Source organism: Ictalurus furcatus, chromosome 23 (genome assembly GCF_023375685.1).
Source record: "Ictalurus furcatus strain D&B chromosome 23, Billie_1.0, whole genome shotgun sequence".
NCBI lineage: Eukaryota > Metazoa > Chordata > Actinopteri > Siluriformes > Ictaluridae > Ictalurus > Ictalurus furcatus.
In genome coordinates, this window is record NC_071277.1 from 2504512 (window position 1) to 2530270 (window position 25759).

At 40.1% G+C, this 25759-nt stretch overlaps 2 protein-coding genes across 2 annotated transcripts in view; one reads left to right on the forward strand and one right to left on the reverse strand.

Annotated features, from left to right (window-relative positions):
- The window catches only part of pip4k2aa (phosphatidylinositol-5-phosphate 4-kinase, type II, alpha a), a 37574-nt gene extending 31690 nt beyond the window's left edge, over positions 1-5884 (reverse strand). The window contains exon 1 of the mRNA XM_053611501.1: positions 4917-5884. Within this exon, the coding sequence (XP_053467476.1) occupies positions 4917-5057 (141 nt within the window). The 5' untranslated portion in view covers positions 5058-5884. The remainder of the gene's footprint in view (positions 1-4916) is intronic.
- A 3123-nt stretch (positions 5885-9007) lies between these two features.
- Positions 9008-24896, forward strand: armc3 (armadillo repeat containing 3). The gene is made up of 18 exons (XM_053611958.1): positions 9008-9117; positions 9305-9353; positions 9456-9573; positions 9692-9817; positions 9950-10018; positions 10181-10356; positions 12324-12518; positions 12698-12881; positions 13236-13388; positions 13719-13827; positions 15042-15291; positions 15979-16115; positions 16607-16775; positions 18443-18543; positions 20548-20646; positions 22543-22737; positions 22855-23017; positions 24355-24896. Exons 2-18 carry the CDS (start codon positions 9306-9308, stop codon positions 24559-24561), a joined length of 2499 nt encoding a protein of 832 aa, XP_053467933.1. The 5' UTR covers positions 9008-9117; position 9305; the 3' UTR covers positions 24562-24896.
- Positions 24897-25759: the final 863 nt, after the last annotated feature.

Sequence of the window (25759 nt, forward strand, 5' to 3'; positions counted from 1 at the left end):
TCTGACCGAGATGTTACATAAAACATTGCTTTTTAAAATCCATCAACAAGCACTCCAATAATTCAGTGACCTCTTGTTAACAAATAAGATGCTGAGGGGAGGAATAAGCGTGTGCCAGATGAATACATTATGAATGTTAATCAGTACTAACAATGCTAGCGCAGCTGCATTATCATCGAGGATATTCACAGTCGCCTTTTATTAAGCACTAGCTGTAGATGTAGCTGGACATTTACTCGCATCGTCTCAATCTGCATGTATAATTGGCACGATAAGTCTACAGCGACGCTTGAAGAACCCGTTCGTATCAAAAGGACCCAAAAATTACCATCAGAAAGGGTTTCAAAAATCTACACATACATACGAAGTTCAGAAATACGCACTTTAAGGGTACTAAAAACTAAACACTGGCGATAGACTGATCTTTTTGAAGCAAATGGTTAGTCAAACGACACAAATGAAACCCAAGCTCATCACCACTTTGCTTAAAAGCCTCAGTCTGCATTTATCATGATGCACCAAAATGCCCTAACAGGAAACCAAATGCTTACTCACTTATGCGAGATTCACTACAAAATACTATTTAGCAACTACGATGCAAAAAAGGACACGAATACTCAGTGAATGTGAAATGGCGGACTTGTTAAGGACTTGTTCACCAAGGACTAAACCATGTTCATATCGCATGGTAACGGACTTCCTTAATGAAGATCTGCATTTCCAGGTTGTGGTCAATACGATTAAGATCTCCTAACTGTTGGATCAACACAGATGAAACCCATCCTTTGTTATCAGACAAGACTTAATGTATACTACAGGTCCAAATACGTGGACACCTGACCATCACTCCCATATGCGGTTCTTCCAAAACTGTTGCCGCAAAGTTGGAGGCACACAACTGTATAGAATGTCTTTGTATGCTGTAGCATTACAATTTCCTTTCGCCGGCACTACGAGGCCCAAAACCCGTTCCAGCAGAACGATGCTCCTGCGCATAACGTGAGCTCCATGAAGACATGGTTGGACGAGGTTGGTGTGGAAGAACTTGAATGGCCCGCACAGGCTTACGAACTTTATTATTTAGGGGACTTCTTCAGGTCCACTGATCAAATCATTAAAGTCCATACAGTAACTCCCCTAGCAAAAGCAGTAGTACAGAAACGCAACAGGGAACCCTACGTTTATAACCAGACGGGTGAATCTGTAACTGTGATCGACTTAAAACTTCAGGATCATGTTATTACAGCTGAGAGGTGAAATTCACAACATTCATGTTGCAATTCTGAAACAATTACCTATACGTGCATACAGTGTTCAGAAACCTTCTCTATGTAGTAACCATGGTGGTTACAGGATCCCATTTAGAACAGCAGCTATTATAACAGATGAGCAATTCCTAAATACATGATTTTATCTTCATTCTACATGGGAATACAAGATTTCAGAAACAGCCTATAATGCCATGATCCTTTAAAATCGCCTTAACTTCAGGACTTCTGCTTATCTACAATACGGTCAGCTTTTCCACTGAAGTTATAATGTTCTACTTGCTTGATAGAAACAGTGTACAATAACAGTGGTTTACTAGCATCAACTAGCATAACGGGGTTATTCAACATTTATTTAAATTGCACATGGTGAAAACAGCCACTAAACAATTGAAAGGTGTGTAAAAGCAGACAGAAATCATGCTAGTCAATGACAGAATGCTTAATAGCAACTCCAGAGCCCATGAGTTGAGTGCGATCAAACTACGGCTGAATCCAACGTGCCTCGCTACTCCATATATAGTGCACTGTACTGTATGTGGCTCGATATAATGGCTTTTACATCGTTTACAGTGGACTGCATTTGAAAATCGAGGGAACTTTAAATTTAACCACATACATCCGTAGTGTTCAGTTGATATCTAAAAGCTCTGAGTGCATTGTCGGTTGCTAGGTAACAGATGCGACGTTTGATTGCTGACTATGTAGCAAAATAACAGATAAATATTAAATCAAGATAAGATTGGCTTCTCTAATAGGAGTTTTGTGAATAATCCTGCCCGACAGGTATCCGATCTTATCAAAGGACTATCACGGCCTGTAACACAGCCTCGGGCGGGTGGATCGCTCCACAGAGCTGAGGCGTCCGGAACACAGAGGACCGTGGGGTGTGGCTGAAACGTCAAAACTGAATGTAATTTATGAACTCATAAAATGGGGTGTAGCAAACTGACTGCTGAATAATGATTCATAAGTGACATGAGAGTGCTGAAAGTGCGCACATGAAAGCCAGATGATGTGTTATAAACTTGTTACAGATACGTTACGTGCCTTGTTCTATAAAACTAAAGAAGGATTTGCAATTCTGAACATGATGATTTCGTTGTTGTATTTGCAATCAAACAGTCATCGTATTTCTCAGCCCCTGTGGAATACTCTATGTGCTTTGGAGCAGTGTGGTGGGATTTATCAGTTGAGTCATTCATGAAACAGTTTTTATATTCATAATGATACCTGTTTACAATCTCAGACTCTGCAAGCTCTCTACTATTATTTTTGATCAATAAATCAACCTAAAAAAAAAAAATATATATATATATATATATATATATATATATATATATATATATATATATATATATAAATATATATATATATATATATATATTTTACAGAAAGCTCAAGCAAGTATTGTGACCATCCATAGCAGAGCTACTAACTTGGTAATCAAGGAAAGACACCAACTTTCACACGGGTCGAGCTTAAGAACGTGCGCTTTAACTACAGCAGATTGGAAAACCAAATATCAGTAGGATTGTTTCTTCTAAGAAGATAAACAGAAAGTGAAATAGCACACGCTGCATGAGACTGAGCTGATCAGCGCTTTTTTATTATATAACGCTTACAGTCTGCATTTATCATGCACCAAAATGCCTCAACAGGATACCAAATGCTTACTTACATATGGTCTACTCGCTAAAAATACTGATTAGTTTGGAACGGCAGTGGATGAGAATAGAACAGCAGATTAAAAATAAATAAATAAATAAAAATCACACCAAGAATGTGTTGCTGGGGTGAAAAAAAAAAAAAAAATCCTAGCAGCGTCTAAAAAAACTAATTTTGGACAGAATACCCAACTACAAATATCACTCTGAAAACCCAATGTAAATTTTACTCAGGACAACGTTTACATAGAAACAACAACATTGGCCACTTAAATAGGAACACCTGTACACATTTACGCAATTATCAATTAGCCAACCCTCATCGGACACTAGTGCAATGCAGATAATCATGAAGATCCAGATCAAGAGCTTCAGTTAACGTTCACCCTAGGTTCAAAGATGCGATCTCAGTGACTGTGACCATGTCATATTTGTTGATGTATTAGTTTACCTCGCACCTTCAGGGTTGGGGGTTCGAGTCCCACCTCCACCCTGTATGCGTGTGTTGAATTTGTATGTTCTCCCCGTGCTTCGGGGGTTCCGTCCAGGTACACTTAGCTTCCTCCCCCGGTACAAAGCCATGCGTTGTAGGCATACTGGCATTTTTAAGTTGTCCATAGTATGTGTGTGTGAGTGCAATCGTGCCCTGCAATGGTTTGCCACCCTGTCCAGGGTGTTCCCTGCCTTGTACCCCGAGTCCCCTGGGAAAGCCTCCAGGCTCCCTGCGACCCTGTATAGGATAAGTGGTACAGAAAATGGATGGATAGATGGATGGATTGGTTATCTCCCAGTTCATTACTGTAGCCTGATCAAGTTCCTTACTCTCATCCCTCGTGTCCAGCTCATACTCCCTAAAGATTTCACAACCCCTTCCCCTCTGAATCACACGACAATGTCCATTTTTCAGTTACAAGATCTGTTCAGACTTCGTGTGAAAACTGTAAGGAATATCCTGTTTACAGAACTGCACTTTCTGACCATGTAGTTACAGAAGGGAATTTTTTATAATCACACTATCCGGCGTCACCGTGATGAGGATGGGTTCTCTTTTGAGTCTGGTTCCTCTAAAAGGTTCCTTCCTCGTATCGTCTCGGGGAGTTTTCCTTCCCTCCGTCGCCTCTGGCTTTGAATAAATGTCATGAATTTATCAATTGAAAAAACGTGTATATATATATATACACATATACATATACATATATACACACACACACACACACACACACACACACTGAATTAATATTTCTCAAATCAAACTGAATTGAACTGTTTTTCCCACGCAGGAGACAGGGACTTCTTCGAAAAACCTTCAACTGTGTGACCCAACCGTTGTTGTAAACGTGTTACATCGCTACCTCTGCTGACAAAAAACAAAAAAACGTTCTTAGCTTGTCGCGTACAAAACGGCTATCCAACACGGCACTGCTGGCCAGAACGAAACGAAAACAAACGAAAAACCGTCCCACCGGCTAGATCTCTTCCTTCTTTTGGCTCGGCATGTTGTCTTTCCTTCAGTTTACAATGAAAAACATGTATACACACACAATAAACACAGACAATGCAAAAGATTTTACCGAAACATCACTCAAAACTCTTAGAAACGCTTAGAAAGGACCAATTAAGGGATTTGTTGTAATTTGACGCAGAAATACACTCCAACACTAGCTTGTTGTTTTTTTGTTTTTTTTAAATGGTTGATTAATGCGATGATATCGTGAAACCGTGGAGATGTATTTTTTACACAGGGTTATCATACCGTGAAAATATCAAACCGAAACACCCCTATATACAGTACATTCACAATCCAGCATACACTGTTGCATGGTACGACGCATGAATATCATCCGCCATGCCAAACAGAAAACATCACGACCATAACAGCTTCTAGTTAGCAAACTTTTTATTTTATATTTGCACCCAGGTCTCATTATGGCATCATGACAGCACAGTAAGTGATGATTAAAGCCACATCTCCAGGACTTACCGAATGGTTGACTCCCCACATGAGCACACTGAGCAGAGGGTCGCTGGCTCGAAACAGCTTCACTTTCTGAGCCACGAAGTGTTTTTTCTTCGTTTTCGTTTTACTCGCCAGCGATGCAGCCATGCTACTGGCCGTGGCCATTTCACTGTGTGCAACAAGAAATTAAACCTCACACCCAGCCCTGTGTTTGTCTCTCTCTCTCTCTCTCTCTCTCTCTCTCTTCACCAACGCCTCAGAGTTTCTAACTGTCTCTCAGTTAATTGGCACTTGGCATAGCTGTCCAACCCAAGCCACCACCTCGGATAATCTCAGCTCTTCACACCTAACAGCAAGCTGCACAGACAATAACTCATCGATATAATACACAATATTCCGGTTTTGTTTTGTTTTGTTTTAGCTCAATAGCGTTTCGACGCTAAAACGAGTCGGGAGCTCCACTTCTCCAATAAGCGTGCTCCAGCTGTGGGCCAATAACGACTTACTAGCAGGTCCGTTTAGCTAGCGACCAAGCCTCCATGTCAAATGAAAGCTTAAGCACTCAAATTTCACGCAAGACCAATTGAACGAAGGATACTGCTGCCAGGACGTGCAGCCGGCCAAAAATTAAAAGTCGACTTCTTCCATTTAAAACGCCGTGAAGCAACAACAGTGAGGCAACTCGGTCGAGACGGCGCTAACCTATTAGCATGAAGCTAAGCAGAATCGAGAAAAGAGTCGGCGCGCTGACGAGCCTAGCTACCTAGCGACTAGCCTCAGCTGAATATTATTCTCAACGCGTCTTCTTTGGCGTTTGTCTGTCCAGTCCGGGAAACAGCAGGCTCGAAATAATTGCCTAAAAATAGCGTCGTTGTGTCTTGAAATGTACCTGACGTTATCCAGGTTTATATTTATTTATTTATTTATTTATTTATTTAAAAAAAAAAAATCTGTTCGTGTAACTGAACAGTTAGCTAGCGTTTCCGGCAGGGCTGTGTTCTGCCCATTGACAGGCCGCGTCCCAAACCGCGCTGTGCTCCCTATACATGCGCACTACTAACGGTATTAAATAGTGACATCTACAGCCGACGTAGTGCACACTGTACCCAATACAGCGCAATTTGGGTTGTAGCCACAGCTTGTGGTGGGAGGAGGCCGTAAGAGGTTCCCAAAAGATTGACACACTTTCTACGATACGTTGCGGCAAAAGGCGTTTCAGACGTGAATATTGGGCCTCCGAAAAATTACCGAATGATGTCTGGTGTCTTTATGGTTAGGCATTCATTCATGGGTTTTAAAAAGATTTCGATACATGATCTCCAGAGTCTCCCGACCCGAGGTTTACCCCCAAAATATGACACGTCTCTCTCTGTCCATTCACATCCCCTAAGGCAGATAACGTTACAAAAACACTCCAGGAGGATTAGGGATCCCCTTGGATACTTCATTTTTATTTACTGTGACCACAAAACCCAATTTCCCCACACGATATGGTAATATAGGTAGAAAACGTTGTGTTTTGTCGGTTAAATCTACGTAATTATCAGCAGATTACAGGTCAGGAAGAAAACCCGAGCACGGGGCATGCTGTTACAGAGAAATAATCAACGTTCTTTACATTCCAACAGCAGGACGTCTTAAAATGTTTCATTCTTCTTATACAACAGCAGTTTGCCAAAAATGACAATTGTGTATTTGTTAAAGACGACACGGCCTACATTTGATCCGGTTAAAGTTCCATCAATGTTGTGAAACGTCTATGAAACTAGATAGATAGATAGATAGATAGATAGATAGATAGTCCATCATGATGGAATACCATGGACAATAACGGTTTCTGTGTTTGTTAATTAAGACCATGTTTGAGACAGACCGATAAATAGGCATACAGACAGACAGAGAGACATGTAGATAGATAGATAGATAGATAGATAGATCTCCAAAGGGTTATTGTAGTTATTACTACAGCAGCAAAGGACATCAATGTACAAGAACAAAGTTGTAACATTCAATGTATTTTAACAATTAACACAGTGCAAAGAGACGTCAGTGATTAGGTGAAAAAATAAATTATCGGCTATGATAAGGTGCAAATATCCAAGGTACAGAAAGGCAGCATCCGAATAACAGCATCACTGCAAAACTACGACAAGGTGTAGAATAACAGCAGCAGACATTTGCAACAACCACCATAAGCGATGCCGAGAATGTGTATGCAATGTGTGTGTGTGTGTGTGTGTGTATAAATTAATTCTGTCAAGTTATTCAGTCATTCCTGGTGGGAGGACATGTTGTGAAGCCTGACAGCAGGTTGTAGAAATGACCCCCGGTAGCACTTCCTAGAATGCCTTGGTAGAATAAAGTTACTTCCTGTTATCACTTATGTTATGACAGCTATAAGTTGTTCCCTCATCAGACTCTCTTTATTCCCTATTTTTAACTTAACAAGGCAGTAAAATGCAGCTTGCCGTGTAACAGAGAAACCAGAAAGCCCTCTGCCCTGAAGACTATGTGGACAAACTGGTAGTTCTTCTTAATACACAGACACCAATCTCCTCAGTACAGTAAAATATTAGTGAGATGTTCCGAGCAACTCAGAGGATATGAGAGAGGTTGGCTGCAGTTATAAAGGCAAAGCACAAGATATAAGTTATCAGAGGACGTTTCTAACACATTCATAAGGGCGTTTTCGTTTAACTGATATCATTTTTGAACACATTATTTGACCATTTTCTTCCTTGTGATCGTGAAGGGCCACCTGTAACACATGTCTTGTTACTATAAATTTCTTTCTCTTCTTCATTTTGTTGTTAAGACATGCAACATTTTTTTTTTACTTATCTGAAGATATGCATTCTTCATAGGCCTATACGAACTGTAAACATTTCAGCATCTGTATTCATTGGTGTCTTCTACCACTGTACAATTTATGACCTACATGATTCTTCAAAACTCTATATGACTGAATAGTTATGCAAATTCCGATGAGAATAATGCATCCTAAAGATATATATATATATTTTTAAATCTATTGGTATTTTAGTTGATCAGGTCCTTTGATAATGAAAAGAAGAGTTTAAATCCTAGGACTTGCACTCCGCCACGCTCAACTATTCAGTGATACGCTCAGCCGTGTTTTGTAATTTGCTTTGGATAAAAGTTTCTGCTAAACAAACCAAACAAAAATAAATCTCAGAGAAGGAAAACTACTTCAGTAAGCTGAATTCTTGGCTGACCTTTGTATGTCGTAAGTTTCTGGGGATAACAAAAGTCATGCATTGTGGTTTAAAGGGCTCTTAGGTTACTCTGTATGAGCTGCGAATAAGGCCAGTAAAATGACTGTGATATAAACAATGGGGGGAAAAAAAACATGCCTATGTGAGGTCTATGCACAGCTGAGGAAAAAGCCCATTGAAGTGGCAGGAACAGCTGCAAACTGTGATTTCACTCAGTAATGTAATAAGGCCAAGACTAAGTCTAACAATGGTGGACAGGTGGAGAAATTTGGGCGTGCATTTTTCCTGGGATTGAATTTTTATTGAGGGGTGTAGATTTTTGATATAAGCCCCAAACGGTTCTTACAGCATACTGTATATAATAGAATGGAGATGACAAACATGCGGAAGAACTATGCTACATATCTGCATCTGTAAACTTGGTGGAAATGCAAACACTTAACTAGTCAATAGGTCTGGGTATGTTTTATCGATATATAAAGTGTAGTCTGGATTATTCTCACCAAATCTCATTATCTATTTACATCTATCTATTTCCCTTATCTGGTATTATTTAACACATTAGTTAAACAAACCATATACTTTAGCATTAATACACCACAAGAAAGCAGAATTAATAAAAGTAACTAACACTTGTTTTTTTTTTTTTTATATAAGGTAATCAACGCTCGCATTGAGAAATATGTTCATATCATCAGTGAATCAAATGAAGCCCACAATAACCAGCACATTCATGAAAACTTTGAAAATCAAATAGTATCTACATTTATAAATGATCTATATCTACGATGGTAAATTGCTACAATACATTGTAACATTAAAAATAAATAAATAAATAATACTACGATATATACGTATGTAAGTAGCAGAAAGGCCCCATAGTGCCATCTACAGACTGAATGAAAGCGCCTCCGTTTCCTAGCAACCATCAAACAAATACAGTACAGGCAAACCAACCGAAACGAGACGTGTTAGCTAATTTACTGGAGGTAATTAACATATTTTGGCTTTTTATACGGAATTTAGTACTTTAAGACTGTATTTATTTATTACTGTGACAGAATTGGAAATGGTTATTCAATTCAATTCATTCCAGTTGGTTAAAACACTGTGCTATACTGTATATGATCTTGACCGAGGTGATAAGTGCATTAAGACCCATGTCATTTTTGACAGAATGGGGAAAAAAATTAAGAAGGAAGCTGAACCCCAGCCCAAACAAGCAGTGAGAGATCTATCATTTCAGTCAATTCTCGTTGATATCTAGTATAATTGTAATAGTTGTAAAAATAGGTTTTGTTAACATGTTTCTTTATAACGAATTCAGTTTGAACCAGTGCCCATTGAGAGCAAGAGCGCTGCAACAGTGATTCTCATGCTTCAGTCTCCTGAGGAAGAAGTGCTGGTCAAAGCCCTTGAAGCCATCCATAGGTTTGCAGAGAAAGGTCTGCAGATGTTGTACCATATGTACCATGCACATTATCTTACCTCATGAAGTTGTACAATGTTGGCCTTTATGTGTGTGTGTGTGTGTGTGTGTGTGTGTGTGTATGGGTTCTCTAGGTGATGAGAACAAGCGCACTCTGATGGCTTTGAGGGTAGTGGAACCACTCACTTGCCTTATATCACATCTCGATAAAACTGTTTGCAGAAACGCTTTCATGGCTCTGGGAGACATGGTTTCGGACAGTAAGTCAGTTCAGAAATGGATCTGAGCGATTAACTTTAACTAATAACCTGAACAAAATAACATGCTAAAATGATAAGAGTCGAGTTGAACTGTTACGATGGCTTATGTTTCATTTTTACGCATTTGAACAGATGATGTCAAACGACTAATCAAGAGACTGAATATTATTCCATCTGTCATCACCAAACTGGCACCAGAAGGTACCGTTATATTTTGTTGTGTGGGTTTAACTTATAAAACAGTGCAATCTTAAGATCTCAATGCACTGTGCTATCTATCTATCTATCTTTCTTATCTTTCTTACCTTTCTGTCTGTATGCCTATTTATCTGTCTCAAACACTGTCTTGTTTAATAAACACAGAAGACGTTGTTGTCCACGAATTTGCCACTCTGATTTTGGCACATCTGTCCGTGGACATCACATGTAAGGTTGAGATCTTCCATCATGGTGGACTGGAACCTCTCCTTCATCTTCTGTCCAGCCCCGATCCTGATGTACAGAAAAATTCCGTGGAATGCGTCTATAATCTCGTTCAGGTAAGGCAGAGGAATTAGTATCATTTCAGTTTAACTTTGAAAATAAGTGTGATGCTCCAGCGTCTCTGATACATGGACACTGATCCCTAAAACTGGTTCGAATCGAACCCTAACTCTAACCCTAACCCAGTTGCAAGATCTAATTGTATCTAGCACTACCTGCCATATGGCCCACTAGCTGCTAATTATTTTTGGTGAAATAATTCACATTAATTTATGTGACATTTATTTATAACACAGCATGGTCGAATCCTCGAAACTGATTATTCATATTGCCTTTGTATAACAGCATGGCTCGGACTGTTGTTCTGGCTGTAACAAGTCTATAGCATATAGAAGAGATAGATAGATAGCTAGAGAAAGAGATGGCTTGAGAGGAACTACTGTTTATCATTGCTATAAGTTGCAGCTATATGAAAATATTCCACTTTGGTGTTGCCCTCCACTTGATGTTGTGCCCTATCACACCACCCCATATTTACGTATAACTACACAGTCTTTTGTGTGTTACTACTTACTTTAAATCAACATTTATGACTACACTGAAACACTACTTCTACATTTCTATGTTTATGTTTTTAAACTATTTATTCTATAGGCATTTTTAAAAAAATTATTTTAGCTTAATTCTGTTTCATTAAAATGTTCACCGTGGAAAAACAACGTAGTGAGCAAAGGAAGGAAATGAGTTTGATCACTTACGCCTATATTTCCAACAGGTGACTGAATCTTTCAGGATGTTTGGTCATTTCTCTATAAGACATGAGGGGGTTTTGCACACAGAGTACTCTCACCCAGTCAGTAATTTATAGCGTGACATCCTTCTACGGAAAAAGGCTTGAGTCAAACTGGAGGAGATTTTTATTCAAGTCATAGTTGTTTCTTCACTTACACTGCAGCTTTTTCAAACAAAGAATCCATAATGGTGATAGTTTCTTAGCAACTGAAAAAGGATGACATTTAAAAATGTTTTGCGATTCTATTTTGAAAGATTTGGCATTTATAGGTAAAATATCATACCCGTACCTTTACGTAGGCCTACACAGTTGTTATGAAGTACTTCTTATTGTGTTACTATGAAGTCAGTAGGGAAATATATGAGGCCTAGTGTTTTTTCTTATGGGAAATTATTATGTTCTGTTCCTTTGGTGAACAGTTTACTAGTTCAACAAACCATAACGAACATTCCTTTACTCTCACACTATCCGTCGTGACCCAGATGAGGACGGGTTCCCTTCCGAGTCTGCTTCCTCTCAAGGTTTCTTCCTCATAACATCTCAGGGAGTTTTTCCTCGCCACCGTCGGCACCGTCTCGCTCAATAGGGATAAATCCACACACTTAAAATCTCTATCCCGTGTTTATATCTTTCTGTAAAGCTGCTTTGAGACAACGCCCGTTGTTAAAAGCGCTATACGAATAAAATTGAATTGAATTGAATGTTTCAAAAGCAGCAAATAGTCATAATGGAAAAAAAAAATTAATAAAAGTAGGCCATGGAATATACACATTTTTTAGATTAATCAAGATTCTTTAAAATATTTATTTTTGAACTATACCTTTTGCATTCATTTAAGTCTCTTTCATAATTGATATACTACAGTATATGTTTTCTGCAAATATCTTACAAAACTCACAGCATTTGTTGGGGGTTCGAATCCCGCTGCAGCCCTGTGTGTGTAGAGTTTGCTTGTGCTTTTGGGGGTTTCCTCCGGATACTCTGGTTTCCTCCTCCGGTCCAAAGACATACATGGTAGGCTGATTGGTACGTCCAAAGTGTCCGTAGTGTATGAATGTGTGTGTGAGTGTACGCTGCGATGGATTGGACCCCACCTTGTGCCCCATGCTCCCTGTGATAGGCTCCAGGTTCCCTGCGACCCAGTAGGATAAGCGATATAGAAGGTGGATGGATGGATGGATGGATGTATATACTGCGTATCAGCCAATAAGTAGTTTTCTGCATCCTTAGGAGTTTTCTAGTCGGGTGGCAGTGCACAAGTTGAACGGACTCCCCCCGCTAATGGAGCTGCTGTGCTCTGAATTTCCCATCATACAGCAGTTTGCTCTGCACACACTAGAGAGCATGAGCACGGACAGAGAAACTCGCACAGCCTTCAGAGAACAGCAAGGATTTGCCCGCCTCCTGGAGTTTCTCACAAACAAAGTGAGCTCATTATCAACACCACAAATCATGATGAAATATAAAAATAATCAGGGTTTGTTTAGTTTGCTGTATTTCTACAGAGTTTCCAGACTGTTACTGTGATTTTGTCTTGTATTTTTTTTTTTTTTACTGTGTTCTTATTTTGTTGACGCCATAAATCCCCTTGTCAATCCCGGCAGGAGTTTAGTGACCTGCACGTGGAAGCTCTGAAAGTCATCTCAAACTATATGGAGGATGCTGAGTCCATGCAGCTTATTCAGGGGAACGGAGGCCTGGAGAAATTGCTGCAATTTATCATTACACCCACCTCTCATGATATCCAGGCTTATGCGGTGAAAGCTATCAGCAGAGCTGCACAGAGTAGTACGCAAGCACAAACACAAACACAAACACAAATGCTAGTACCACTATGTCAAACCACCTGCACTTGTCGTTTAAACTTGAGGACCAATCCAAGATGCTTCATCAGTTGTAAAGTCAATGCTGAGAACTGTACAGAACCGACGAAGCTCCTCGGATGAGTTAGAGAATGTATTCGAAATGATAACACAAGTCCAGAATCGTTGACACGTAACTTGTAAGACACTTCAGAACGTTGCCTATCACTCAACACCTTTACAGACACAGCAGATTTCTCTGTAAACTGCACGCTGGTGAACAGTTACCTTCCTGTTGCTTTATAAGTGTTGCATCAAAATGCTGTGTTGCATCACCTAGGTGAAAACCGAAAGATCCTGCATGAGCAAAATGTTGAAAAGGCCCTCACTGAATTGCTTGCAGCGGAGAACGACAGCGTGCGTAGTGCTGCATGCCAGGCAGTGTCAGCCATGAGCAAGAACCTGAGCAGCAGAGACACGTTCCGACAATTTGGTATTGCTCCCGTTTATAATTAATTGACATTTTAAAGATTTTTCTAAATGATCTTTTTTTTTTTTTTTTTAAATTGGTAGTTTTTCCAATTCCCACAATGCAGTGGATCAGCTAAGACATGTTTGAGGTCTATGTTTCTGTCAAAAATGAACAGGGCTTTGTTAGAAAAAAACTGAGCAGTGTTTTAAACTTTGTTTTTTAATTGCATTGGCAAGCAGTTCCTTTTAATACGAGTAGCTAGCACTGCTCTCTCAGCCGTAACGGACAGCTCTGTCGACTGTCACACACTGTGTGAGGAAACCCTGAGTAATGAAGGCGTGTGTCTTTCAGATGGGATCAGACCTATTGTGCAACTGCTGAACAGTGAAGGAAATGACGTAAAAGAGGTTGCAGCAGAAGCCTTATCAAGCCTCACGCACGGAAACCAACTGAATGCATAGTGAGTGTGCGTTCGGTGACACTACACTGCCGTCAGCGAGACTAAATCAGCTCTCTAATGCAAATTCATAAACATTTACACGACCCAGTGGGTATGTCGAATTCCAGGATGGATAAAGTTAGGATAAGGGGTGAAGTGAGCACTAATGTTGAATTAAATATGCACACTTCCTGTCAGAAGGAAGAAAACAGTACTCTCCGATGCTTAGTTTTACACACTAGACACACTTACCGTTGCGATGGTTGCTTGGAGGGACGTGCACTCTTCTTTATATCAATTTGTATGAAATCCAACAACCCATTAAACTGCTAAATAAATTTCATGGACTCCCTCAGGGCAGATTTATGTTAAGAACATAATCCTACTGTTTGCATATATGGCTCATTATTCAAACGTGTACAGTAACATTCTACTTATTTGTTGGCCCCATAGAGTTTTTTTTGTTATTAAACTTTCCACTGACAGAACATATTACCCCCAAGTTAACATTAGGCCTGCTTGCTTTTGAGTTATTGAGGTTTGGATTGAAGCCATTCAGTTCAATGAGCAGTCAAAGAGACTAATACCGACATCAAGTCAATAATAAATATAATAACTTTGATAATGGTGGAATGTATTTCCACAACACTAACTTTTATTCATTTTTTTAAATCACACTGTCACGAGGGAGATGGATGCACAAGCGGAATTTCTTTTTACTGAAGACAGACACAGGGAACAGGTTCAGGGACACAGGCTCAAGAACCCCAAGGGAAAAACATACTAGGAACCAGCATGTCTGAAATTTAGGAACTAGAAAGTAAACCCTAAGAAAATGTACTAAATAATAAAACACAGTGCCGTGACAAAAGTAACCCGAGAACCAAACACAAAAGTAACCTGGGTTGCATTAATGCTCCAGCAAACAAAGAGAGAACGCAAGGAACTTATATAGAGCACTAATCAAGCAGGGAAAATAACAAACACATGGGTATGGTTGGACAGGAAATGAGGGAGACAACAGAAGAAGAAGTTCTGCCCGGACAGTCAGGGTGCCCTTTAGTGGCCAAAGGTGGAATTGTCCCTGGGGGCCATGACACATACCCCCTTGAGTATGCTTCCTGGACCCCCTGGGGTTACCAGCCCACACTTTTGTTTTTTTAAAGGGTTTCAGGAAGAATGGACAGCAGTGTTTAGTAATATAAGTTAAAGCTGCACTTCTTGTCCTCTCTCAGTGCAGTTTATGAAGCAGAAGGAGACAAGCTTCTCGTCCAGCTCCTACAGAATGGCTCTCCTGCAGCAGTAGTGCACGCAGCAGCTGTTCTGAACAGCATGGCTTCACAGGAAGTGCTTCGCTGTAGCATCCTCTCGCACGGAGCCATGCAGGCACTGCTCAAACCCCTCCACTCCGTTGATAAACCCACACTCATCAGTGCCACCCAGGCTGTAGGTGCACTCGCCTGTGATGCAGAGGGAAGAGCTGAGGTACTGCATGTCTCTATTCATACATTACCACTATACTTTACAGGTAATTTTACAAAAAGCTGAATATACTGTGCTTTTAAAAATACTTGATGTTTTTTATTATTATTATTATTATTATTAATTTATCAGAATATGATGCAGTTTTGTGAGAGACACTAGAAATGTATATATTTTTTAAATTAATATTAACCATATACATTCATAATATTTTGTAACACACAGCGTGTTCAGGTCAAAACTACTCGTTTTAATTTTTAAGAAAAATTATTGATTTTTTATTATTTATTTTTTTTAAAATTATGAAATATATTTATATGACAGAGCTGATGATCAATCAAATCCTTTATTATCCCTCAGAGGGAAATTTGGGGAAAGACCATACAGAACAGTATGAAAAATAGAACAACAAATGTGACGTTAAACAAATAACACAAATATACAAAATGCATTAATTCTTTTTTTTTTTTTTTAAAAATAATAATATATGATATATATGATATATAAAATGCATTTAGGTGACACCAGTATGTATCCCCCATCCGTCACATGAATTCAAGATAAAGATACAGATTAACAAGGTGTAATAAAAATGCATTGTTTTAAATATTTAACAAAAAGAGACACGAGAGAATTGTATGTAGTGCATGATTAAGCTAATAAATGTCTTTTTTTGTTTGTTTGGTATAGTTAAGAAATGTTGGAGGTCTGCCCCAATTGGTTAACCTGTTGAAATCAAAGGACACTGAAATCCGCCGAAATGCATGCTGGGCAGTGAGCGTGTGTGCTAATGATGAACCAACAGCCACAGGAATGTGCAGATTAGGGTGAGATTATATTTAATGTTCATTTACATTAATATATAAATAAAAGCAGGTGTTTTTTTTTTCTTTTTTTCTATCTGCATGAGCACAGTTGTTGGGACATTTATTAACCCCAATTAACTACAATAAACCACAATGTATAACTAATATGAAGCTGACACAACCCAAAATTATGTTTCGCAACATATAAATGTAGTGGCACTCTCTGGCATATACAATATTGGCAATAGCACAGGGAAGCAACTTGCCATGGGGAGGGACTGGCACGTTGTGTTTTATATGTAATGTTTATGAAGAGCCAGCAGAGGGCATTAAAGCTCCACTATTAAAAATCTCTAGCCCAGCTCATTTTCTTAAGTCCATCTTGCCTTTAAGTTATTATAAAATAAATAAATTTTAAAAAATGATGTCAGTGTGCTCTTTCCTTTTCCCTTACCTCATATGAATCTTATTTTAATTACTATCCATCCATGCTTGTGTCTTTGGTAATGCAGGGCTTTGGAGATCCTCCAGGAGATCAACTGCTCGCTGAGCCGTAAGAATAAGTTCAGTGAGGTAGCCCTGCAGAGGCTTTTGAATAGTAACCTCTCTGTAAAATACAGCATTACAGGATGTCTCTTCTCCACTGATATCACTACCGACGGCTTCTACGATCCAGGACAGGTAAATAAAGAAGTATATAAATAAAGAAGTAGTCCAGATTCAATGACTCTTCCCTGAGTAATCAAGTCATCTTCCCTGAGGCAGTCAGATTACTGAACACCATGCTGCCTCCCAATGGTCACCTGGTGCTAGTCAAACTCCTAACCCAGCATGATGCAAAAACCTTGCACGATGCACTTGTATTCATCATCTTGTGTATTTACTGTCCTGCATTCGTCTCACACTGGTGTGTATTTGCACGCCATGTAGTCTTGTGTACTGTTCTGTGTTGCACCAAGTCCTGGAGAAACGACATTTCGTTCCAACATATTCAAGCTATATAGAGGAATGACAGTAAAAACCCACTTGACTTGACTTGACTTGACTTGATGAATGTTTGGGCAAAAAAAAAAACAACCATTACATATACTGGAGCACTGGAGCACCAAGGCTAATGTGGCCTACATGTCTATCTTGTTCAAAACCATTCCCATACATGCTATAACACGCTATAGCTCTATATACTTCTTTCAGATAACATTAAATTCATTCATTCACTGATTCATCTTCAGGAACTGCTTTATCCTGGTCAGGGTTGCTGTAGTGACTGCTGGTCAGGGTTGAGGTAAATCAAGAGCCTATCCCTGGACCACTGGACGTGAGGTGGGAATACACACTGGATGGAATGCCAGTCTATCACAAGGCACAACGACATTAAACTGTGTAATCGAAGTGAATTAAGTCCAAAAGAAATCGATATTATTTTCTGCATTACTTCCAGCTATCCATAATAGCTGTGCAATTGTGCCTTCAAACCTTCTCGCTTATTTTATCAGCTAAAGCCTGTGTGTTTGTGTTGTGAATGCTGGCAACCTCTCCTCTTGTTATTTTGTGTGTACTGAATAGCTGTATTAAAAAAAAAAACTTCTGGTTGTCTAGAGTGGCCCTATGATATGAACGTTTTCATAAATAAATAAATAAATTCAAATTAAAAAATGAATTAAAAAATATATATATTTTTAAAAATCTTCCCTGACGTGTAATTATAATATTAGTAACGTTTTCGCACAAAAAACATGCACAGTTTAGTCATTTATGACCTTTTTCTACTCTGTCTCTGACCCTCGGACCGAAACGATCGGTTTTTGTGTCCTTTCCCTTTAAGACTTCAATGTAATCACCCACTGCTTTGATTAGTTAACATCATTGCCTATGAAATAATCATCCATCCCCCCTGCCATAACACACGCGGAACTGTTTTCAGCGACTGAGCACCGGTGGGCGGGGCCAACGGTGCGATGACGTAAAAGTAGGTGTCGACGTCTTGCTGTAGGGGCAGTCGTATTTAAATGTGTTTCCCCCTGTGACATCACAAATCCTACCGCATCCAAACGAGCCGTTTATGGAGCCTGGTTAAATAAACCCTCTTTCTGTATTAAGGAGGACATTTGCTATGAAACTTTTTATTTTTTATTTTAATGGAACAGTGAAAACGTATATGTCAATAGACCGAGGAAAATTAGATTTCTCAAGTCATGACCCCTTTAAATACTGTGTCCTGAACCACATCTGCATCTAAGTGACATTGCTGAAGATATTTACAGAAAGGATCTGAGCTGTTAGCTTTGCCGAAGTGCTCCTTTAAGTCTAATCAGTAGCGTGCCTGTCTGTTCTATTTCTCCTCACAGACCAGAGATGGTCACACGGTTCCTGCTCTTGAAGATATAGCAAAGCAGGTGATCAACGAGCACCGAGCCGTCATTGCAGTCAATGGAAACCCCCCAGCTGAGTATGTCGAGGCCAAAGGTTGCCTTTACAACATATTTTACTGTTTTCTATATATGTATTATTCAGCTTACTTGACTTGCTAAATGTATGTATAGTACATATAGTAGTGTATAAATGCAAGATTCATCATAGTAATAGTATTATAACAATATTAGAGTTCCAGTGACTGACAATAAAGTTCCAGATGACGTTTTAGTTCACTAGATCTTCGTATCTGACAAAGGCAGTTTCGAACCTTTTAAAAAACAATGGCTTGTGAGTTCAGTTCAAAACGTCAGCATTTTTAGTTGACAAATGATTCAAATAAGTAAGGAACTAAGACAGTAAACTATACCATAGTCTAGTTTGTGATAGATGTGATCGATATTAGTAGCTCAATATTGAACTTATATACTGTTAGGGTTGAGCAATGCTTCATACACGACATGGCCTGAAAATATGTGGACACCTGACCGTCGCACCCATACGTGGGCCTTCCCCCGAACTGTTGCCGCAAAGTCTGAAGCACACAATAGTCTACAATGTCTTTGTTTGCACTAGCATTAAGAGTTCCCTTAACTGGAACTAAGGGGCCCAAACCTGCCCAAGCTTGACAGTGCCCCTGTGCACAAAGTGAGGTCCATGGAGCGCCAAGGTTGGAGTTGAAGAACTCGAGTGGCCTGCACAGAGCCCTGGCCTCAAACCCTCTGAACACCTTTGGGATGAACTGGAATGTGCCCCAGGTCTCCTCGCTGACATCAGTGCCTGACCTCAGCAATGCTGAATGGGCAAATCCCCACAGATTCCCAGAAGAGTGGAGCAAAGAGGATGGGATGTTCAAAAGGCACATATGGGTGTGATAGGCAGGTGTCCACAAACTTTTGGCCATGTAGCGTATCACAAATCAGTCTTATTGATGGCGTTATATGAATGACGTGAGGCAAACTATTTTTTTTTTTTTTTAAAGCTGTTTCAAGTCCATAATGATTTACTGGCTGTGTTCACGCCGTGTTTCCTCTGAATAGCAAACTTGTCAATCAGAACTCACGGTTCGGTCGTCTATCATTTTATGAAATTAGCACTATGACTGGGTGCTGTGCGCTTAGTCTGTCTATTTTTAGTTTTTCTTTCAAAAGGCATTTGGGGAAAGAAAAGGATCGTAGAGTAAATAATAATAACACCTACGAGCATATTTCCCACGCGCCATCTCAATCCCTGCTGATGATGTGTTCCAGATATGTCAGTGAAATATCAACCAAAATGAATATCAAAACTAGGAGTCGTTTCACTCTGTATAACTGCCTGACAGTCATGACCGTCACTGGTAGGCTGCCTGGATCTACAGTCAGGGCCCAGCAGCATCCTCAGCATTGTTTCTTCAGAACATTCTTTGTCGTTTACTCATGAAAGTTAACGGTGCTGCTGCACTTGGTTCCACAAAAACCCAAAATAATCAGCTTTAAAACACATGATGTAACGTGGATGCCAAAAAATTCAACCTTATATGGTATTTTTTATCTTTGAAAACCCTGTTTGTACGTTTATACCACATGCCCCTGGTTGTGTTTCATGATCACAAACACCGTAAAGTACTTTAGTTAAACCATCATAATCTGTACTGCCTTTTTGTACATTATTTATGCCTGTTTTTAGTATTGGAAACGAGCTTTTACAGTGAGCTTTTGAACCTCCACGAATAACCTGCCTGGAGAGTCATACCATTTCTATCAAACCTCCTATCAAATATCTTGCGTTATGTAATTGAGGTCTGACCGACGGCGTGCACTCTCACTGCCTTCGCGGCCGGCGCTGAAATATGAATTAGCCATTTCTCTCGAATAATTATTAGCCGTTTCTCTGGCATTGCATTCACACTGCAGTCGAGGTGCCACGGTGGCTGTGTGCTCTTTTCAATGATGACACGAAAAAGCACTGCACAAATACAATTATTACAGTATCAATTTTAGCGAGTCGTTTAAACGGGAATGAAAAGTAAACTGTTTGGGTTCTGTTTTCATGATCTCAGGATGATTACTGATTCAGCGAAGAAGGGGCAGCAGGAGAGTCCTACAGAAACCCAAACCTCGCCTGTAATGAGCAGCAAAGGGAGCATCAAATCAACTAGGTGTGTAACTGCGTGTGTGTTTGCCTCTTCGTATAAGCGTGCGGGTTTGCATACTTCAGGTTTTGTTCATCCTCAGCTGAATTCATTTGCACAATCATCATTCCTCAAGTCCCTTTGACACTGTGGGTGCTACAGTAACGTATTTGCATACACCCTGCCGTGTATATTGCATTTTTAGGCAGAAAAGCTCTCAATTGCATATTCATTAAGACACCCAGGCAAAACAAGCAGGATGGTGTTAGTTGAAAGACTTGAAAAGATTGCGTTAGTTGAAAGACAAAATCTTCCATACACACTTCCGTACACATCAGTCAGCTTTTTCCGGTGGGCGTAATCAAGCTGTCAATAGGGCAGAGTGCAGTGACAGCGTGAAAAGCGAGAAAGTCAAGAACGGGCTTTCTCAAATCTCACGCTGCGCACCACATTCTTGCACTATGTACTTTGTACGATGGATATAAAAAAGGCTACAGGTGCCATCGGCACAGAGGAAACAAAAAAAAAGTATTGAACACGCTAAGAAAAAGCAGTTCTCCAAGGCAAGGTAAGGCAAGGAACCAGCTGAAATCCATAAGTAGTTATACGCCCTATCTGTGCATTTAATATCAGCCGGGTTAGTAAATTGATGGTCTATAAAAAGGCTTTTCGTTACCAAGGTGTCACACAAGAAACATCTCATGATGGGTAAAAGCAAAGAGCTCTCCCAAGACCTTCACAAACTTATTGTTGCAAAACATATTGATGGAATCGGATACAGACGTATTTCAAAACTTCTGAAACCTCCAGAAAGCACCATTGGGGCCGTTATCCGAAAGTGGGAGCAACATCACTCCATCATCAACCGGCCACGCACAGGAGCTCCTTGCAAGATTTCTGACCAGGGATTCAGAAGAATAGTCAGAAGAGTAGCCTAAGAGCCAAGGACCATGCGGAAAGAGCTCCAGAAACACTTGGAGGCAGCAGGTGCCATCGTCACAGAGAAAACAATAGGCAATGCACTGCTCATGCTCACCCCGCAAGACTCCATTACTAAAGAAAAGGCATGTCGAAGCTCGTTGAAAGTTTGCTGCAACTCATTCGGACAAGCCTATGAAATACTGGGAGAGTGTAGTCTGGTCAGACGAGAGCAAAAATGAACTTTTTGGCTGTCATACTACACGCCATGTTTGGAGAAGAAATGGCACTGCACATCACCCTAAAACACTACACCAACAGTGAAGTTTGGAGGTGAAGCATCATGGTGTGGGGCTGTTTTTCATCACATGGTACTGGCAGACTTCATATAATTGAAGGAACGATGAATGGAGCCCTTTACCGGGAGATTCTTGAGAAGAATCTGCTGCCATCCACCAGGATGATGAAGATGAGACGTGGGTGGACTTCCAGCAGGACAACGATGCAAAGCATACAGCAAAGGAAACTCTCAACTGGTTTCAGAGAAAAAAATCAAGCTGTTAGAATGACCCAGTCAATCACCTGACTTGAATCCAATTGAACAAGATTTAAAGACAATATGTTTAGAAGAATGGACGAAAATCACACCTGAATACTGCGGCCCATTAATTTCTTCATACGGGAAGCGTATTGAAGCTGTCGTTCCAAAGAAAGGCTTCTCCACTAAATATTAAATACATTTCAGTTAGCGTGTTCAATACATTTTTCCCGTGTCATTCCTCTTTATTACACACAACTTCACTTATGGACTTTAATGTTGTGAATTCTTTATAGTTAATACTGATGTCTGGTGAAAGCTTCATGTGAACAGCCTCACTGGAGATATATTCACTGAAATGTGTCAATACTTATTTCCCCCATTGTAGCACTCCATTTCACTGCGTTTACCTCATACAAACACTCTACTCACATTCTTTCTTGTCTTTCTAACTTTTTTTTTTTTAGTAAAGCGAAAGGGAAAGGGTTGCAGAAGGATGAGAAACTGAGGTATGAGGATGAGGGCAAACCCCAGCAGGAAGCAGCAGTAGAGAAGCCATGGACACTGCCATATGATGCTCAGCTCAACAATCTGATCAAAGAGACATTCAAATCTGTCCTGCCCTTACATGAAGACGTGGAAATGTACACTGCCCTGGCTAAGTGAGTTTTAAAATTCCTAACCGAGGAATAGAAAAGTCTTCATGCGTTTGGAATTTAATATCCGTAAGCAGTTTGATGAAAACTGAATGTGCGATGTGTGATAAATATTCCTCTTAGGTTGGTGTGTGATGCAATGGGGGGGCCGGTAGATGTTAAGAAACAACATGACTTTCTTTGGGAGGTTCATCTCAGTGAGCTGAAGGTTGAGATGCAGTCAAACATCATTCCCATCGGCAAGATCAAAAAGGGAACCTACTACCACAGAGCTCTACTCTTCAAGGTTCAGTCCTCCATCCCTTAACAATCCTGTTCTGTTCATTACTTGTGTCTCTTTGCTTTAGATTTTATTACAGTAAAACCGTAACGGTATAAGATTCCCAGACAAAAACTTTGTTGCAGTTTTTTTTTTTTTTTTTAAATAATACTTGGTTATGCCGCCGCTCACCTTACTAACAGCACTAACCATGTAAGAATTTCACTACTGCCTTGAATTTTAGTTGATGATGCTCCTTAAAGATGGTGGTTGATTTGCCCAGAGATCAACTGAATTAAATAATTTATTAAAGTCATAATTTAACAAAATATGAAACTGTAATTAGCACCTGACTGCTGTAGGAACTGATACAGTCAGGGACTCATCAGCTTTCCTTATAGATACGATATGTGACTCTATCATTGTGGGTTATAAATGTCAATGTATAAATGTTTGAATGCAAATGCAGGTTTTATTTTTTTTTTTAAAAAAAGGCTGGGGCATGGTAGTTTAGTGGTTAGCACGTTTGCCTCGCACCTCCAGGGTTGGGGTTTCGAGTCCTGCCTCCGACCCTGTGTGCACAGAGCTTTCATGCGCTCCTCGTGCTCCAGGGGTTTCCTCCCTCAGTTCAAAAGACATTCACTGTAGGCTGATTGGCATTTCCAAATTGTCCGTAGCATCTATAGTGTGTGAATGTGTCTATGATGGGTTGGCACCTCATCCAGGGTGTCCCCTGCCTTGTGCCCCGAGTTCCCTGGGATAGGCTCCAGGCAGTAGGGAAAATGGATGGATGGGTAGATTTTTAAAAAGGCAAACCACATAAAAATGGTCAACGCAACCTCAAAAAGCCAGATCAGTAACAGATACTAAGGCTTGGAACAAACGCTGGCTGAACGCAGACACAGAGTGTTTGAATGTCCGAGCCTGGTGTGATTTTTGAAGAAATGTGCTTAATTAGTTATCAGTGGTTATCTGTGTATTAAGATATGGGTCATGTGACTGGCCTTGAGGTCCTTCTATAGTGCTGAGGATATTAAGAAATGGAGTTCATGCTTTCTAATGAGGCTGGCAGTGACAATGAAATGTTAGTAATGACAGCAATTACTCATTTTAATTTATAACCAAGTCAAAAAATGATATATCCTTGCCTATAATTTAAGTAAATGGTGAGGTGTATGAGTCAACACAGTAAGCAAACAGCTTACTTAGCTTAACATCCAGATGTGTAACAGAGCACACTGGCAAACGACACACTGTCAATTCACATCGGCAGAGAAAAGCTTGTTGGTCATGAACGTCTTATGATTGCTCTATTAATGGATTTGCACTCTACTTCTAGCTCATTAACACATTGTGCTCTACAGGTTTTGGCAGACAGGATCGGACTGAGCTGCAGTCTGGTGAGAGGACACTACAGTCGGGCCTGGAATGAAATTCTGCTCCCCTCCACCACCATGAGAGCTACAGGATTTTACCCCCAACTCCAGACTTATATCATAGATCTCATGCACAAACCTGGAACCCTTATGAAGTGTGGCACGCCTGCTGCTGAACAGTACCAGAAAATCTAATTTCAGTGTTTCCGTGACCTTTAAGCTAATCCTGTTCAATCTACAATTAATCCACCCACTGAATCGTGCTATGTTGTGATAACCCACTTATATTTCACTATGATGCTGACATAACTGAATTAAATATCTTTAAATGTTTAAAGACCAAATACTAGTAAGCAAATCTATACTATAACACCATATGATCAGCCAAAACATGTCTGGTGTCCAAAATTTGTCTCTGTAGTTTTCCCATTACAAAGCTATTGTCGTAAACAAGTAAAAATGTCTTATATAATTGACTGCATATTGCATGATGATAAACTGGAAGCTGTACGTTTCCTTTACTTGTCAAACTTGTCTACGTGTCAAATGTTGCAACGCCATATTTTTTGGCCTGCTACTTTTAGTCATCCATGTAATGTGGGCTTCAAATCAGTCAAAGTTGTATGACAGCATTGGAGCCTCAGAGATGTTCTGCTACACTATATGGCTAAAAATAAGTGATCACCGGACCATCACACCAATATGTGGATCTGACACAATTGTATAGGATGTCTTTGTATGCCGTAGCATTGAGATTTCCCTTCACTGGAACTAAGAGACCTAAACCTGTTTCAGCGTGACGATGCCCCTGTGCACAAAGTGAGCTCCGTGAAGACATGGTTTGCCAAGGTTGGACTGGAAGTACTGGAGTGGCTTGCACAGACCCCCACTGAACATCTTTGGGATGAACCGGAACACCGATTGCACCTCAGGCTTCCTCACTCTGCATCAGTGCCTGAACTCACTAATGCTCTGGTGGCTGAATGGATAAATCAACACAGCGGTGTTCCAAAATCTAGTGGAAAGCCTTCCTGGAAGCGTGGAGCAATCCTGGAATGGGACATTCAAAGAGCACATATCTGTGTTATGGTCAGGTGTCTACAAAATTTTACCCATATAATGTACATCTCCTGAAGGACATCCTAGCGATTAGCTGGGTATATATCTATCTCTTAAATGCTTTAGTTTGATTCATTCCTGAGTAGATCAACTGGGTCACCAGGCAGGCCAGCTGGTGCTTTTTATCTTGAGCCGTGCCTTTGCCTCTAAGAATATTTCCCAGTCTGTCTAGCATATCGTGATCTCGCGGTACAGGTTTTCACATCACAAGAGCATGCGGTTTGACAGTAATGGTTTAGAGTATTTGGCTAAGTCTCGCTGCGTTGCTTTAGCT